At 42.9% G+C, this 13,209-nt stretch overlaps 1 protein-coding gene across 13 annotated transcripts in view; it reads right to left on the bottom strand.

Moving 5' to 3' along the window:
* Positions 1-10,233: 10,233 nt before the first annotated feature.
* Positions 10,234-13,209, bottom strand: part of CBFA2T3 (CBFA2/RUNX1 partner transcriptional co-repressor 3) — a 192,039-nt gene continuing 189,063 nt past the window's right edge. For all 13 annotated transcript variants that reach the window (XM_074286193.1, XM_074286194.1, XM_074286184.1 and 10 more), the window contains one exon: positions 10,234-12,776. In XM_074286193.1, the coding sequence (XP_074142294.1) occupies positions 12,480-12,776 (297 nt within the window). In that variant the 3' untranslated portion in view covers positions 10,234-12,479. The remainder of the gene's footprint in view (positions 12,777-13,209) is intronic.

The raw sequence follows: 13,209 nt of genomic DNA, 5'->3' as shown, positions 1-13,209 counted from the left end.
TGAGAGTTCTTAAGGAAAAAATTTGGAAAAGGAATTAACAACTTGGCACAGGAGATACAAAACGTTGTGCAAGCAACGAAATGACTGAAAATTAGAATGAACCAAATGGAAACCAATGGCTCCATGAAGCAACACAAAATATTAAAATAATGTTAAAAGTTTGAAAAGATAAAAGAAAATATAAAATATATTATTGCAAAAACAAAAACAAAACTCTCCCAAATCTCTAAACTCTGTCCTGGAAAACAGATTGAAGGGAAAACATTTAAGAATCATTGAATCTGACCACCATGACCCCCCCAAAAAAACCCAATGTCTAGACATTATATTTCAAGAAACCTTAAAAATCTGTCCAAATCTCTTAGAACCAGAGAGAAAAACAAAATAGAAAAAAAACCCCACTAGTCATTTCTTGAAAGAAAGCCCCAAATGAAAATTCCCAGGAATACTATAGACAAAACCCAGAGCTTCCAGTTAAAGCATCTAGAAAAAAAGCATTCAAGTACCAAGGAGCTAGAATCAGGATCAAAAAAATTTTAGTAGCCATCACTACAAAGGAGCACAGAACTTGAAATATGATATTCTAGAAGGAAAGGACATGGGCTTTCAGCCAAGCATAACTTATCTAACAAAATTCATTGTAATGCTTTAGGGGAAAAAGTTATTTTTAATGTAATAGAGGACTTTCAAGCATCCTTGATGAAAAGACCAGAGCTTTGGAAAAACTCTGAAGTACAAACACAGGAGAGAAGAGAAACCTAAAAAGGTAAACAGAGATAAAGGACTAAATAAGGATAAGCTTGCATTTAAACCTGGACAAAGGATACATATGTTTCTATGTGAATCCTATCATCATCAGGCATCAAAGAGGGAGTCCAATTAGACAAGACATGGTAATGGTTCTGTTGTATCTTGATCTTAGGTGAAGAATGAAGAAAGGAGGGAGGAGGAATACAATAGGAGTGAGTAAAGTTAAGATTACCCTACATAATTAGGACATGCAAGTAGACATGCATATAAATAAGGAGGAGGGAATGAGGATGAGAATAGCTGACATTTTACCCTCACTCTTATCTGAAATAGTTAAAATAATGAAAACCACACAGGCACATACTCAAGTTGGGTATAGAAATATATTTCATTCAAAAGGAAAACAGGAAGGAAAGAAGAAATAAGAGGAACGGCAGATATATTGGTCCTAAGCAAAACAAATTCTAAGGGTATATAAAAGTATTTGTAATTCCTTTTGAAATGGCAAAGTATGTGAATCTGAGAAGATGGCCATAAAATGGGGAATGGCTGAAAATCTCATGACATTAATGCAATGGAATACTATTGTGATGGGAGAAATGAAGGAGAGAGTTTCAGAAAAACCTGGAAAGACCTGTATGAACTGATGCATAGTGAAGTGAAGAGAACTAAGAGAACAATTTATTCAGTGATGATTCTATGGTAAAGACATACAACTTTGAAAACTCTGATTAATGTAATGATACCCACTATCTTATAGAGAGGTGAAAGATTCAGAGTAAAGAATGAGATTTTTTTATTTTTTTGGACACAGCCAATGTAGAAATTAGTTTTGATGGACTATACATGCTTAAACAAGAGTTTGGGTTTTTTCCTTTCATTTTTGATCAGGAATGAAGTGGGATAGGAGTTTGAGAAAATGGATTTTTGTTGATTGAAAAAGAATTTAAAATAAAATGTAAGGGGGAAAGCAAAATGAGGGAAGGGCCACATTGTATGTCTGCTGGGTGAAGGAACTCATATTTCATTCAGTTGGCAGTGGGGATCCATGGGAAGTTTGTGAATAGGGGAATGATGTTATTAGAATTAAGCTTTTGGAAGTCGACTTTAGTAATTGTGTGAAGAAGAAAATCTGTTGTGCTTTTAAAGAGAATATTTTCTCTCCACCAGCCCTCACATCAGAAGATGTGCCCCACCCAGAGAAGGAAATCCTCCAGTTTAGGAGAGTGACTCAACTGTCTAACAACTTTGCTTTTTTGGAAGTTTTTCCTTTTCATCTCTCCTAAACCCTTCATGCTATAGCTTAAATTCTACCCTCACCAGAGAACTGAAAACTTTTTGCTCAGCTCATCCACTGTTGACTCTTTCTGGTCCTTAGTGAGCAGGTATCCTTGCAGTAGCAAAGGATAGTGTCATATAGGATCTAAAAGCTTGAATGTCTATGGTTGGGATCTACTGAGTATGAGATTTGCTTTCAGACACAGTTATCTCTCAGTCCTGGACTATTAACTGGTGCACATTTGCATGGTTTGGCCAGAGGTGTGAGGCTTCCTGGGAAAGATATCCAGAGATAAGACATTCTATATAAGGTTTGAAGCTTGGAAGTTGGTAGTGGACATGACTCTTAGTATGGATCTGGTCCTCAAAAGTCACCAATTTTCTTCATCAACACAACCAACCCAGACTTTCCATAGCTATGGCCAGAACTTGGCAAAATTATGAACCTTATATAACAATAGCACACAAGAAAATTAGTCGATTCATATAGGAGTTATTGTTCCCCAAACCTTTTCATATATTATCTCAGATCTTCATAATAATCTATGAGGTAACTGGTATAAGTGGTTTTATTCCTGTCTTACAGACTGAGTTTTCCTCCCATTTAGCTTCCTTTTGCAGGATCTCACATTTACATCCTTGGGTTAATCAAGAAGTCATCAAGTCTATGTCTCTTGTCAACTATTTTCTGCTGAGGAGGGATTGTCATTTTACTGGGGAATCTTAAATATGAGTAATCCTTTAAGTTCGAAGGAATAATGTAGTATTTTAGGTACTGAAAAATATGTGGGGAGACAGGAATTCTTAGTATCTCTCAAATCATGACATATAGATAGCTGTCCATGTCCTCTGCATAAGACTGGTTTGGTCTCTTTGTTCCCCATCTTCACACTGACCTCCCCCTGCGAAGTTCGAGGTAACTGTTACTTCCTCTTCCTCCCCACCTTTTGCCATTATCTTGGTTGTGTGTTATTCTCCTCTGTTGTTCTTGATTGTGGGTATCCAGGAAATAGTTGCAGATCATACAAGGACAAAGGAGGTAGCCAGACCTATTTTAATTCATTTTAGTTCTCTTGAGTTCAAGAAATGATGGGGAGGAAATCTTTCTGCTTGATCTAGGCTGACCCTAAATAAGTGAGAAGCACTGAAAGCTTTGCTCTGATTCCCTTATGGGTGGCTGAAATAGACCTACTTTTAATGGAATAGGCATTGGATTGGAGGCAGAGGACCTAATGACTTTACTTATTGCTTGTATGACCTTGGGTAAGTCACCTTATCCCTGGGTTTTAGTGTTCTTATTTAGTACAATAAGAAGTCAGAGTAAATGATCTCAAAGTTCTCTATAATCCATGATCCTATGATATTTTGCATTGCATCCTACTTTAGGGAAGACGTTCTGTTCTGTCAACTAACCTGTTGTTTTTTTGTTGTTGTTGTTGTTTGTTTTTGTTTTGTTTTGTTTTTTAAAGCTGGTGATACAGCTGGAGTATTAATAATTCCCTCTAGAGCTGTTTACATTCCATGATCCTATGATATATTTTGCATCCTACTTTAGAGAAGGACTTCTGTTCTCTCAAATAAATCTTTTTATCCCCAGCTGGTGATGTAGTATATTAATAATTCCCTAGAGTTGCCTCTATTCCAGATGAATATGGGAATCAATTTACCTGAGTATGGATAGGGGAAATGGAAACTGTTGATTCTGAGAAAGTTGATTCTTCTCTTCTTGACTCTGGTCCCCTTGCTGGGACAAGAAGTGAGTTACTATTGATTTTTCCCACCCCCTTCCCTCATCATAAGTCTCAAGGGAAATATTTTGCAATACCCACAATAGGTACCCACTATGTCACTATTCTGCAATACCTATTCTGGGAAAATCGATCCATAAATTTACACTCTGAGGGTCAAAAGGGGCCTCATGAGGTCATCATCCAGTCCTGTCTGCCAGAATGACTGGATTTACAACTACATGTGTGCTCTTGAACTTGACCTCAGCTTCCTTGGGAGGGACCTGAAGATGACGCCTTCGTCCTTAGAAATGAATTTGGCTAAGGGAAAATTTCTAGCATCCCACCAGCAGTCAGCATCCAAAGAGGAGGCAGAGCCACGTGATAATTAAATTTTTGTTTTATTACACAGATACAGAGTTAAGAACAGACATAACCTGAATCATAATGTTTTACAGCTTCCACAGGTCAAACATACAGTACATTTAGAGAAAGCAGGACATAGCAAAGGGGAGGGAACAGCATGCCATAGACTCCTAACACAGCGTCATTTCTCTAGAGAGGCCAAGGGGCCCAAACAACAGCAGGGGAACAAGGGCTTTTTATGAAAATTCTAGTTTTCTTAAAAATTATCTTTCGACTCTTGTGGGGGAAGGGTAGAGTGGTGACCCCGAACCAATTATCTACCACTATTCCACATCAAGACTCCCATCTTCCTCTCCCCTGCCCTCTCCCATGCTTGCCTCAACCTGCTAGGACCTTTAGTTCAAGTAATTGCATTTTGGTAGGGTGTATAATATATATCTTGGCTGGTATTCTGAGGGGGCACTTGCTCCCCTCCTGTTGCCCTCCCATTTCCCACCAGAAGACTCTCAGAGGGGAATCCATCCAGGGGAAGAATACAGAGGGAAGGATCTAGGAAGGGAGGGAAGCCCAGAGGGAACAGAGGCCAGTAGAGAAACACCAAGTGCTTTCATGTCTATTTAGAAGGAAATCAGGTCCAATTAGAGCTGAAACAATTAACTGCTGCTGTTGAGGCATCTTTGGGACTCAGATTTGTCAGGCTTGGAAGGGAGCCCAGGGCTTGCTGAATTGAGGTGATTGGAGCAGAAAGTCTGCGAAGCAATGTTTCTCTTAATTTAAGACTTTGCTTGATAATTATGATTATGATGGTTATTATTATTTTGGGAGGGGTGTCTCTTTCCTGACACCCAGAGCATATACATCATTGTGATGAGATTGATGCTGTGTGACTTTCAGAAGCAAGCAAGAAAGCCCCTCTGCTGAATGGAACTACAAACAGTTCCTCGGTTCCCCTCTCCTGCCTCTCCCCCCATCATGGATTCTCCTTCATCCTCACTCTATGATAAAAGGGCCTTCATCCAGCCTTGCTTTGGGAGAAACTCTTAGGGCAAATAGCTCCAAGGTCAGCAAGGTTTTGGGTACTGCCCTCAGAAGCCACAAACCTGAGGGAAAGGGATGGAAAGGGCCATTCAGCCCCCAGAGCTGGGAGAGCACATCAGATCACAGGTAAGGAGGGTGCCCAAGAGAGGGCACCAACCCCCGGGAGGAGGGAATGAAAGGAGACGCCAGTGAGCCACCAGCCTGAGATGGAAGTCATCTGGATTCCCAGGGAATAAATGGTACCATCATTCCCGAGGCCAGCAGCTAACTAAGGAGTCTCCTCTCACTGATCCAAGGGAAGAAGACAACAAAACGGCCGTCTCCATGTGGAAGTGGATGGGCGCAGGGATGAACTGAGAACACCCTTCTCTACTATACTCCAAGGAAGTTCAGCAGCTGCCAAGGAAGGGGGGAGAAGCCTGGCCTCAGACCTCACCTGGTCAGTAAGGCCATCTTGAAAGAGGAAGGGTGTCATTCAGCCCTTCCCATTGTTTATCCTTAGTCCCAGGAGCATTGACCTTTGAGGACATGAGTGGGAAAAAAGGGACCTCATCCAACCAGTGTCAGATTTCTTGCCAGGCAATTGCCAGCCTGAGGTGGAGGAGGGGTAGCGGGGTGCTTGTGTCTCATAGGGCCTCTCAGCAGGTGTGTGGGCTGCCTCCCAAGACAGCAAGCCCGAGTGCCTTCTCCATCAACACCAACCAGCCCCAAGAAAGGCAGCCTTTCTCTTTCCAGCCAGGCCCATTTGGGTCTCAATTCTAAGCAGTTGTTAGCTGGGTCTGGGCTCCTCTCCTCTGACTAGAAGACAGAGCATTGCCTTTCCCCAGCTCTTTCAAGGGAGGCCTTGTCCCTGGGGACATCAAAAAGCAGCCTGGACCAACTGCTCCAGTCAAAGATAAAAGCAACTGCATAACTCCTAGAGGCAAAATTGCCTTGTTTCATATCCCCCGGTGCTTAGCACGGGGCCTGGGACTTTGTAAGTGCTTAATAAATGCTTGTTGACTGACTCACTGTGTGATTGCTCAGGGGTCATAATTGGGAGATCATTAAAGAGTTTCTCCCAATAATGAGTCATTTCCTGAGACTGGCCCTATTTCTACTGTGCAGGTTGGTGACTTCTGGTCCTAAAAGCCAATGAATGGAGTCAACTGGGAGTTCAGAACATGAGCCCCCTTTGGACTCCAGAATTAGGGGTCTCTCACAGATCTTTTGGTATCATGGGGAATATGTCAACCCTAATTTGGGAGGGAAGGACGGATGGATGGTAGAAATGGGTGCTTTGGTGTCAGCCTGAGTGTCTATTTGGAATAATCAATGAACAGGAGACATAAAGACCAACCACGAGTCCCCTCCCCCTAAAAAACAAGAACTGAAAGAAAACCCCAACCACCAAAAAACCCAACCAGATCCAAAACCAGTTCTTGACTGTTCCCTTTCTTCCTGTCTCTGACCAGCAACCTGTTCTGGGTCCCTCGCCCTGGGGGACTTCCCGAGGAAGTGCTGTTCTGGCTGCCCCCAGGTCAATGGCCAGCTCGCTGACCTGAGTTTTCTTCTCTGCCCTTTCAGTCAGGGCAATTTCAGCATGGAGCTGGGAGCAGGTACAAACATGGCCTACTCCATGCGTGGGACACACCTGCCCCTCAGCCTCCCAGTTTCACAAAGTTGTAAATTAAGTTCTATTCCCCATCATCTGTTTCACATCAATCATTGAAAGGAAGGGAAAAGAGCTGAGAGTTCAGGCCATGAGAAAGATGGCACCCAGGTGATTTTTCTGGGCTCTCAGCCTCTTTTTGCATTTGGATTGAGGTCCGTTAAGCATCTGTTTTTGCTAAACTAAGAGGAGACACAAAAGACTGAGTAACCCCAGTTCTCCACCTATTGGATCACTAGGAAGGCAGCAAAGGGCATTCTCTTCCACCTTATTTGGTCTGAGCTTATCCGAGCCATCCCATAATCCTCAGTGTAATGGGCTTCAGGATCCCAAATTCTGGGTTAATTCAGATGAGGGAACATGCCCTGGGGTTCATGACCTAGTAATTGTGAATCCTACAAGCCAAGCAAACTGAAGGTTTCAGAGTCACCCCAACTGCTGCCTAGCCTACCACCGAGGTCCCTGGTAGCAATGAAAAGAGAAAGAACACCGATTCCAACCTCGACAAACTGAGGGCTGGGGGATGGAGGGCAGGGAAATTCTGAAGCTCTATGGGTAGAAGTGGGGGAAATCATGCAATTAAGAGTGAGGAGACTTAGCTCAAATTATTGTGGATCCCGAGTAAAGGTGGGGAATAGGTAATATAACTAGCCTCCATCAAGTTATCTGCACCTTGGAAATTGCTTGTTTTCTCCTTCTGAATCACCTAGGTGAGCGGAATTCCTTTCTGTCACCGTGCCTAGCTGTCTGTCTCTGAGATCCTGCCTGATCACTGTCTCCTGCCTTTGGCTTTGGCCTCTGAATGCTAATTAAAGCTGTCGTAGAGTTTGGGATTCTGCTGGGGGCTCTGGGAGCAGTAGCATCTCACAGAGCTTTTGGTTCAATGGCGAGTGTGATCTTGACTAGTGGCTTTAAAGGAAAAAATAAGTGAGCAAACCACACCTCTTAGTCTATGGTCCTTAAGCACATTGGAGGTAGCAAGGCAGGATACAGCTTCTAAGCAGGGGCGAGGAGGCAGAGGCAGAGACAGAGACACGGGAAGACCAGGGTTTCATACAGAAGAGAACATTTAGAAAGTCAACCCAGCAGCCCTCAGGACTAACAGGCCCTTCAGTGGGTCATATCAAAAATGCTTCTTTACATATTCTTTTTTCATGAAATAAAAGGGGGTGATTCGGTATACAGATCAGAGAATTTAGCAATTACAATGGTTATTACACTGCATTCTAACGTTGCTCAGTTTCTCCCTAACTCTCTAAGTGAATCCTGAAAACACACTGTCACTGGCAATTCGGAAAGCAAGATTACCAACATCTCCTTCTTGTCACCTCCTGTCCCCACAAAGTGTTAGGCTTTCAGGTTTGGTTCCACTAAAAGGTCTTTGGCTGAATTAGCTTGGGACCAGGATGGCGAGTGGCAAACCTCAGCTCTGAAGATTAATTCCTAATCATCTAAAGATACTAGGGGCCTCCCAACTGCCCCTCTTTAGCATGTAGTCACCTAGTCTTCTACTTGGAATCCAAAGCCTTCTCCGGGTGGCCAGCCCTTCCTCAATCCCCTCTGTTGGGATCTCACGTTAGACAGCTTAACCATTCTTTAGGAAGAAGTCGTAAGAGATGGGGGGCTGGGGTCAGGACAGTTCTGTTTGTCCAAGTAACCTGAGCATTCATCCTTTCTCCTCAAAACCGGATTTCTCTAGAACCAAGGAACTATGTTCTGATGGTCACTTGCCAAGAATAGGCAATTTTTTTTTTTTTTTCCGCTACTGGAAGGTATCCAGCAAATGGGACAAGGAGTTAGCCCAAAGGTCAATCGCATATTTGCTGGATGACTTGTGGTGACCTATATATTTATATGGTGATATATATATATATATATATATATATATATATATATATATATATATATATATATATATACATACACACATATATGTGTGTATATATACACACATATATGGTAGCCTATATATATATATATGTATATAAACTTTTCTGGGGTAGTGGGAAGGGTGGGGAAAGGGAGAGAATAATGGCTGAACAAGTGGTCTGGAACCATGGAAACATGCTCTGCCTTCTGTATGGAAGCTGTCCAGCCCCAGCTGGTTGAAAAGCTGCTGCTTTCCATGGATTCTCTGATCATAGGGCCTGATAGAGAGGAAGTAGCCTGATAGAAATGATTAAGGACATTTTACACTGGAAATGCAATCTGGGCACATTAGTGAGGACGCCACTGAGCTTACCCTGGAAGAGATCTGCTCAGGAAAGAAGGTTCCCTCATTTCCTTTCCAGATCTTGGATTCCTCTATCAGAAAAGATGCAACCTAAATCAAACTGATGTCCCAAGGATAATGCTTCTGCTCAAATAGAGTGGGGAATTTGCCAATACCTAATATCCCACCTTAAGGTTGGGTCTCTGACACCTCCAACTGCCAGTGCCTTCTTTCCAGAGTCCTAACAGGGAATGACTTGGGGTCAGGGAGAATACTGTCCTGAAACCAGTCAAGTTGCACCAGCCAAAATCAAGGCCCGAGCTCTGTCTCTCCAGGAGTGAGTCAGGCACTAATTTATCTGAACCAATTACACAGCCTCACTGATTTTGCTCCTTGGAGATCAGGACTGAAAATACTGTTAGGTTTCCTTTTAGATCAATCTTGCCCAGCTCAGCAAAATGGCAGACCTTATCTGTCTAGTGATCTTCTTTAAGGGACCCACATCCATCCTTCAAACACAGAGGGAAACACATCTGTTCCCAGAGTAACTGGGTTTCAAGAAGCACCAAATGACTTGGCTACAGGGGGCTGGAGGAAGAGGACAAGGAATCGAGGGTCATGAGGAAGAGGATGCATGGGAGGGTGAACTGGGAGAGGGGGTGGGAGAGATCTATATCATATACACATCTGATACTGGTACAGTCAACAAGCTCAATGCTTGGGAGAGGACAGAGGCCAAAATCTGAGGAAACCGTGGAACAATCTTAGCCCTGGATCTCCCTACAGAACTATTTTAATTTTAAAGAAGTCCTATGGAACATTGAAGCTTCTATGCATGTACTCAATGATCAGGCAAGCAGAGCCCTGTACTGCAGAGGGGGTGCTGTGTGGTACGTGGTGTGTGTGTACATATAAAGATATTAACATCTTCTTTATCCCATCCAATACACCCAATTTGCTTTCTGGACTCAAGTTTCATCTGCCAGAATTTCCTTTGGACAATGACCCTGTTGGCAGTGATTCAAAATTTACTCCTCCCTTTCCATTACAAAAAAAAAACCCCACAAAAAGCCAGATTTTTGTGACTCTGGATATAACAACATAAAAGACAAAACAAAGGCAAAACGAAACAAAAAATCCATTGCTTCCCCAAGGACCACACTTTGATTTTTTTTTCTTAAAACCTGTTTCCTAAACTTTACATACTTCAGTGGTTTCTCTTATTTTTATTTGGCAAACATCTTTTCTTTATTATCATCATCATTAATATCATTATTTGGACCTCTGCAAATACTATATACATTCACATTAACGTACAATATTGACTTCTTGACTCCTGGCTGGGAATCTTTTTGAAACCCCCATTATTTCAGTAGCTGGGCCACTCTCCATATTGCACTCCCGTCCTCTGTACTTTGTACAATAATACAAGAAAATGCAAAATAGTCTACATTGTCTTTCTTTTGTTTTTCTTCCATTAAGTACAAGTATTAATTTTCTTTCTCCTTCATTTCCTCCTAGGAATCCTTGTGTGAGTTGGAAGGGTCAGAGGGGGCAAGGGAAGGGGGCAAAAGGGTGCCAGTAATAGGGAAAATCTTCAAATGAAAAGACCTATCATGTTCCGTCAAGGGAGCAGAGGAAAAAACATCTGGGGAACAACTGACACAAAAGCAAGGGATTATATACAGGCAATCAAAATAGTCTTCAGAAGATAGGATGGGGGCAGAATACAAAGGTGGGGTTTTTTTGTTTATTTTTCTGTTGTTGTTTGTTGTATTTTCCTGCAAAAGTGTGGAAGAGAGGAGAACAGCAATAAGGAGATACTGTGACAAGGGGTGGGGGGAAATGGAGAGAAGAGAGGTAGAGGAGGAAAACGAGAAGCAGAAAGTATTGGTATAAGTTGCTATCTGCTCATGCTCTGAAAAGCAGTCAAGAATCAATCCAAAAGATTGTCACAGTTTTTTGTTTTTTTGTTTTTTTCAGAACAATGCTCTCTCTGGAAAGGAACACTTGAGCACTTTTTTTTTTTCGTCATTGGAAAAATTAAATGCATTGAAAATCCATTGAGAGTGGGAAAATAAGAGGTATCTTCCCCTTACACACACACACACACACACACACACACACACACACACGCTCTCGCACCCATACAAAAACTGGTTTAAATTTTTTCTTGGGCTCGGCTTGGTAATTGTGATGATTTTTTTTTTTCCTTTTACCTTATTGACGTTTAATAACCAAACTCTGAAGCCACGGATGCAAATCCCATAGTCTGGCAGAAAGGTGGGGTGGGGGCAGGGAGATCCAAAGCCTGAGAGCTGAGCTGGTAAAATAGGGCTGGGGGCCTCATTCTTCACTGCTGGTACCAATGACTCACCAGTTGAGCAGTCATCATTGTTTGGTTGGGACAAATGAGTGTCCTTGTTTGACCAAAAAATAAAAATAAAAATAAAAATAAAATAAAAAAATAAAAAAAGAGCTGGGGCTTTTTCCCCTCTGAAAAATGCAAACCCCCAACCAAGAACCAAAAACCAACCAACCAGCCCCAAATCACACAAACCCAAGAGGAATAAAACAGAAAAAAATACTTTGGCAGTGACAAAAAGGAGTCTGGATTGGTTTTCTTGTGAGAGTTTGCTTTTTGGATTTCCTTTGGAGCAGAGGTGTATCTGGTATTCTTGGCTAGCTAGCAAGGTAGTTTACAAGTAAGCTTCCTTTACTTTTGTTTTTAAAAATCTTTTTGGATTTTTACTTAAAGCCAAAGAGTTTGACATTTAAAAAAATGAAAAATAAAACAAAAATAAAACCAAAAACATTTCTTGCATCAGAAATTGTAATCTTTCTTACCGTCTTTGCTGCACCTGCCCCTCCCATCACACAGGGGGCATTTTGGCAGAATATCCAGCTATAAAAAGAACAGTTCTTTTCCCCTTTTCATTGAAAAAAAAAACACACTCAAAAATGAAAATCCCACAGTTTTCTTTGTCCATTTCTGAGTAGCTCTTTTGGGAAAAAAAACAAACACAAGCCCAAACCAAGGAACAAGCTCCCCTCCACCCACCCTCCCCAAACAAAATTCTTCACTGAAAATATAAGCCACCACGTTATTAAAAAAAATTAAAACAAGAAAGTGTGGGAGAGAGAAAGAGAGAGGAGAGAGAGGAGAGGAGAGAGAGAGGAGAGAGAAAGAGACGAGAGGGAAATTGACAAGACAGAAAGACAGATTAACGGAGAAGAAGGTTTGTACTTTCTTTGTGAAATCCACTTTTAAAGCCCAGTTTTGAAGATCTGTGAGGATCACTCGAAGAGATAGAGGTCGTTTGGAGGTCGAATGAAATCGTCAGGTAGCTGAGAAAGTTGCATTGAATGCAGTTTTTTTTTCTTTTGGAGAAAAGCAGTAGCAGCAGTGACTTTTGTAGATTCTCGGATTCCGTTTTATCTTCCTCCCTGGATGGGACTAGCGGGAGGCCGTTTCCAGGGGGGCCGGGGTGGCCGGGGTGCCCGAGCGGGAGGCGGCTGCCGAGCTGGTCTCGCTGGGGCTGGTGGCCACGGCCACGGCCACTACGTCCGGCTGGCTGGGGCCCACCCCGTTGGCCGGGCCGGGGCCCGCGGCTGCCTGGAGGCCCTGCAGTGTCTGGCCACACACGTGGTGGTGTTTCTCCCAGTCCTTGTGCTGGCAGAAGGAGCCGCAGTAGCGGGCAGTGTTGCAGCCGCTGCAGGTCTCGCTGGCTTTGCGCCCACAGTTCCAACAGCTCTGGGGGTGGGGGGACAGAGGGCAGTGTCAGGGGGTGGGGGGACACTTCCAAGCAGGGCCCTCCCCCTTCCTCTCCTCTCAAGATGTCCCGAGAGCGTGAGGAGAGGGTGGGCACAGGAAGTCTGGGACCGAAGAAGTGAGGGGCTACCGACCAAAAAGCGCCAAGCCTGAGCTACGTGAATGAGCCTGGGGAAGACACTCTTTGGCCCCAGTTTCCTACTCTGTGAAATGGGAATAATTGTCTTATGGTGGTTTGGAATCAAATTGGTCAGCAGGTGAGAACCGACTCCAACAAACACGATATGCTATAGATGATGGGCAAAGCCGCATCTGGTCTCGTTTCCCCATCTGGACCGTGAAAGGTTTGGACTAAATGCTTTCCCAATAATTAGCTTGGAAAATCTCTGAACTTGGATCCCCAGGCCAGACACTG

This window comes from Sminthopsis crassicaudata, chromosome 2 (assembly GCF_048593235.1).
Source record: "Sminthopsis crassicaudata isolate SCR6 chromosome 2, ASM4859323v1, whole genome shotgun sequence".
Taxonomy (NCBI): Eukaryota; Metazoa; Chordata; class Mammalia; order Dasyuromorphia; family Dasyuridae; genus Sminthopsis; species Sminthopsis crassicaudata.
Note: the sequence above shows the minus strand (reverse complement) of the source record. Positions and strands in the feature narration are given on the sequence as shown.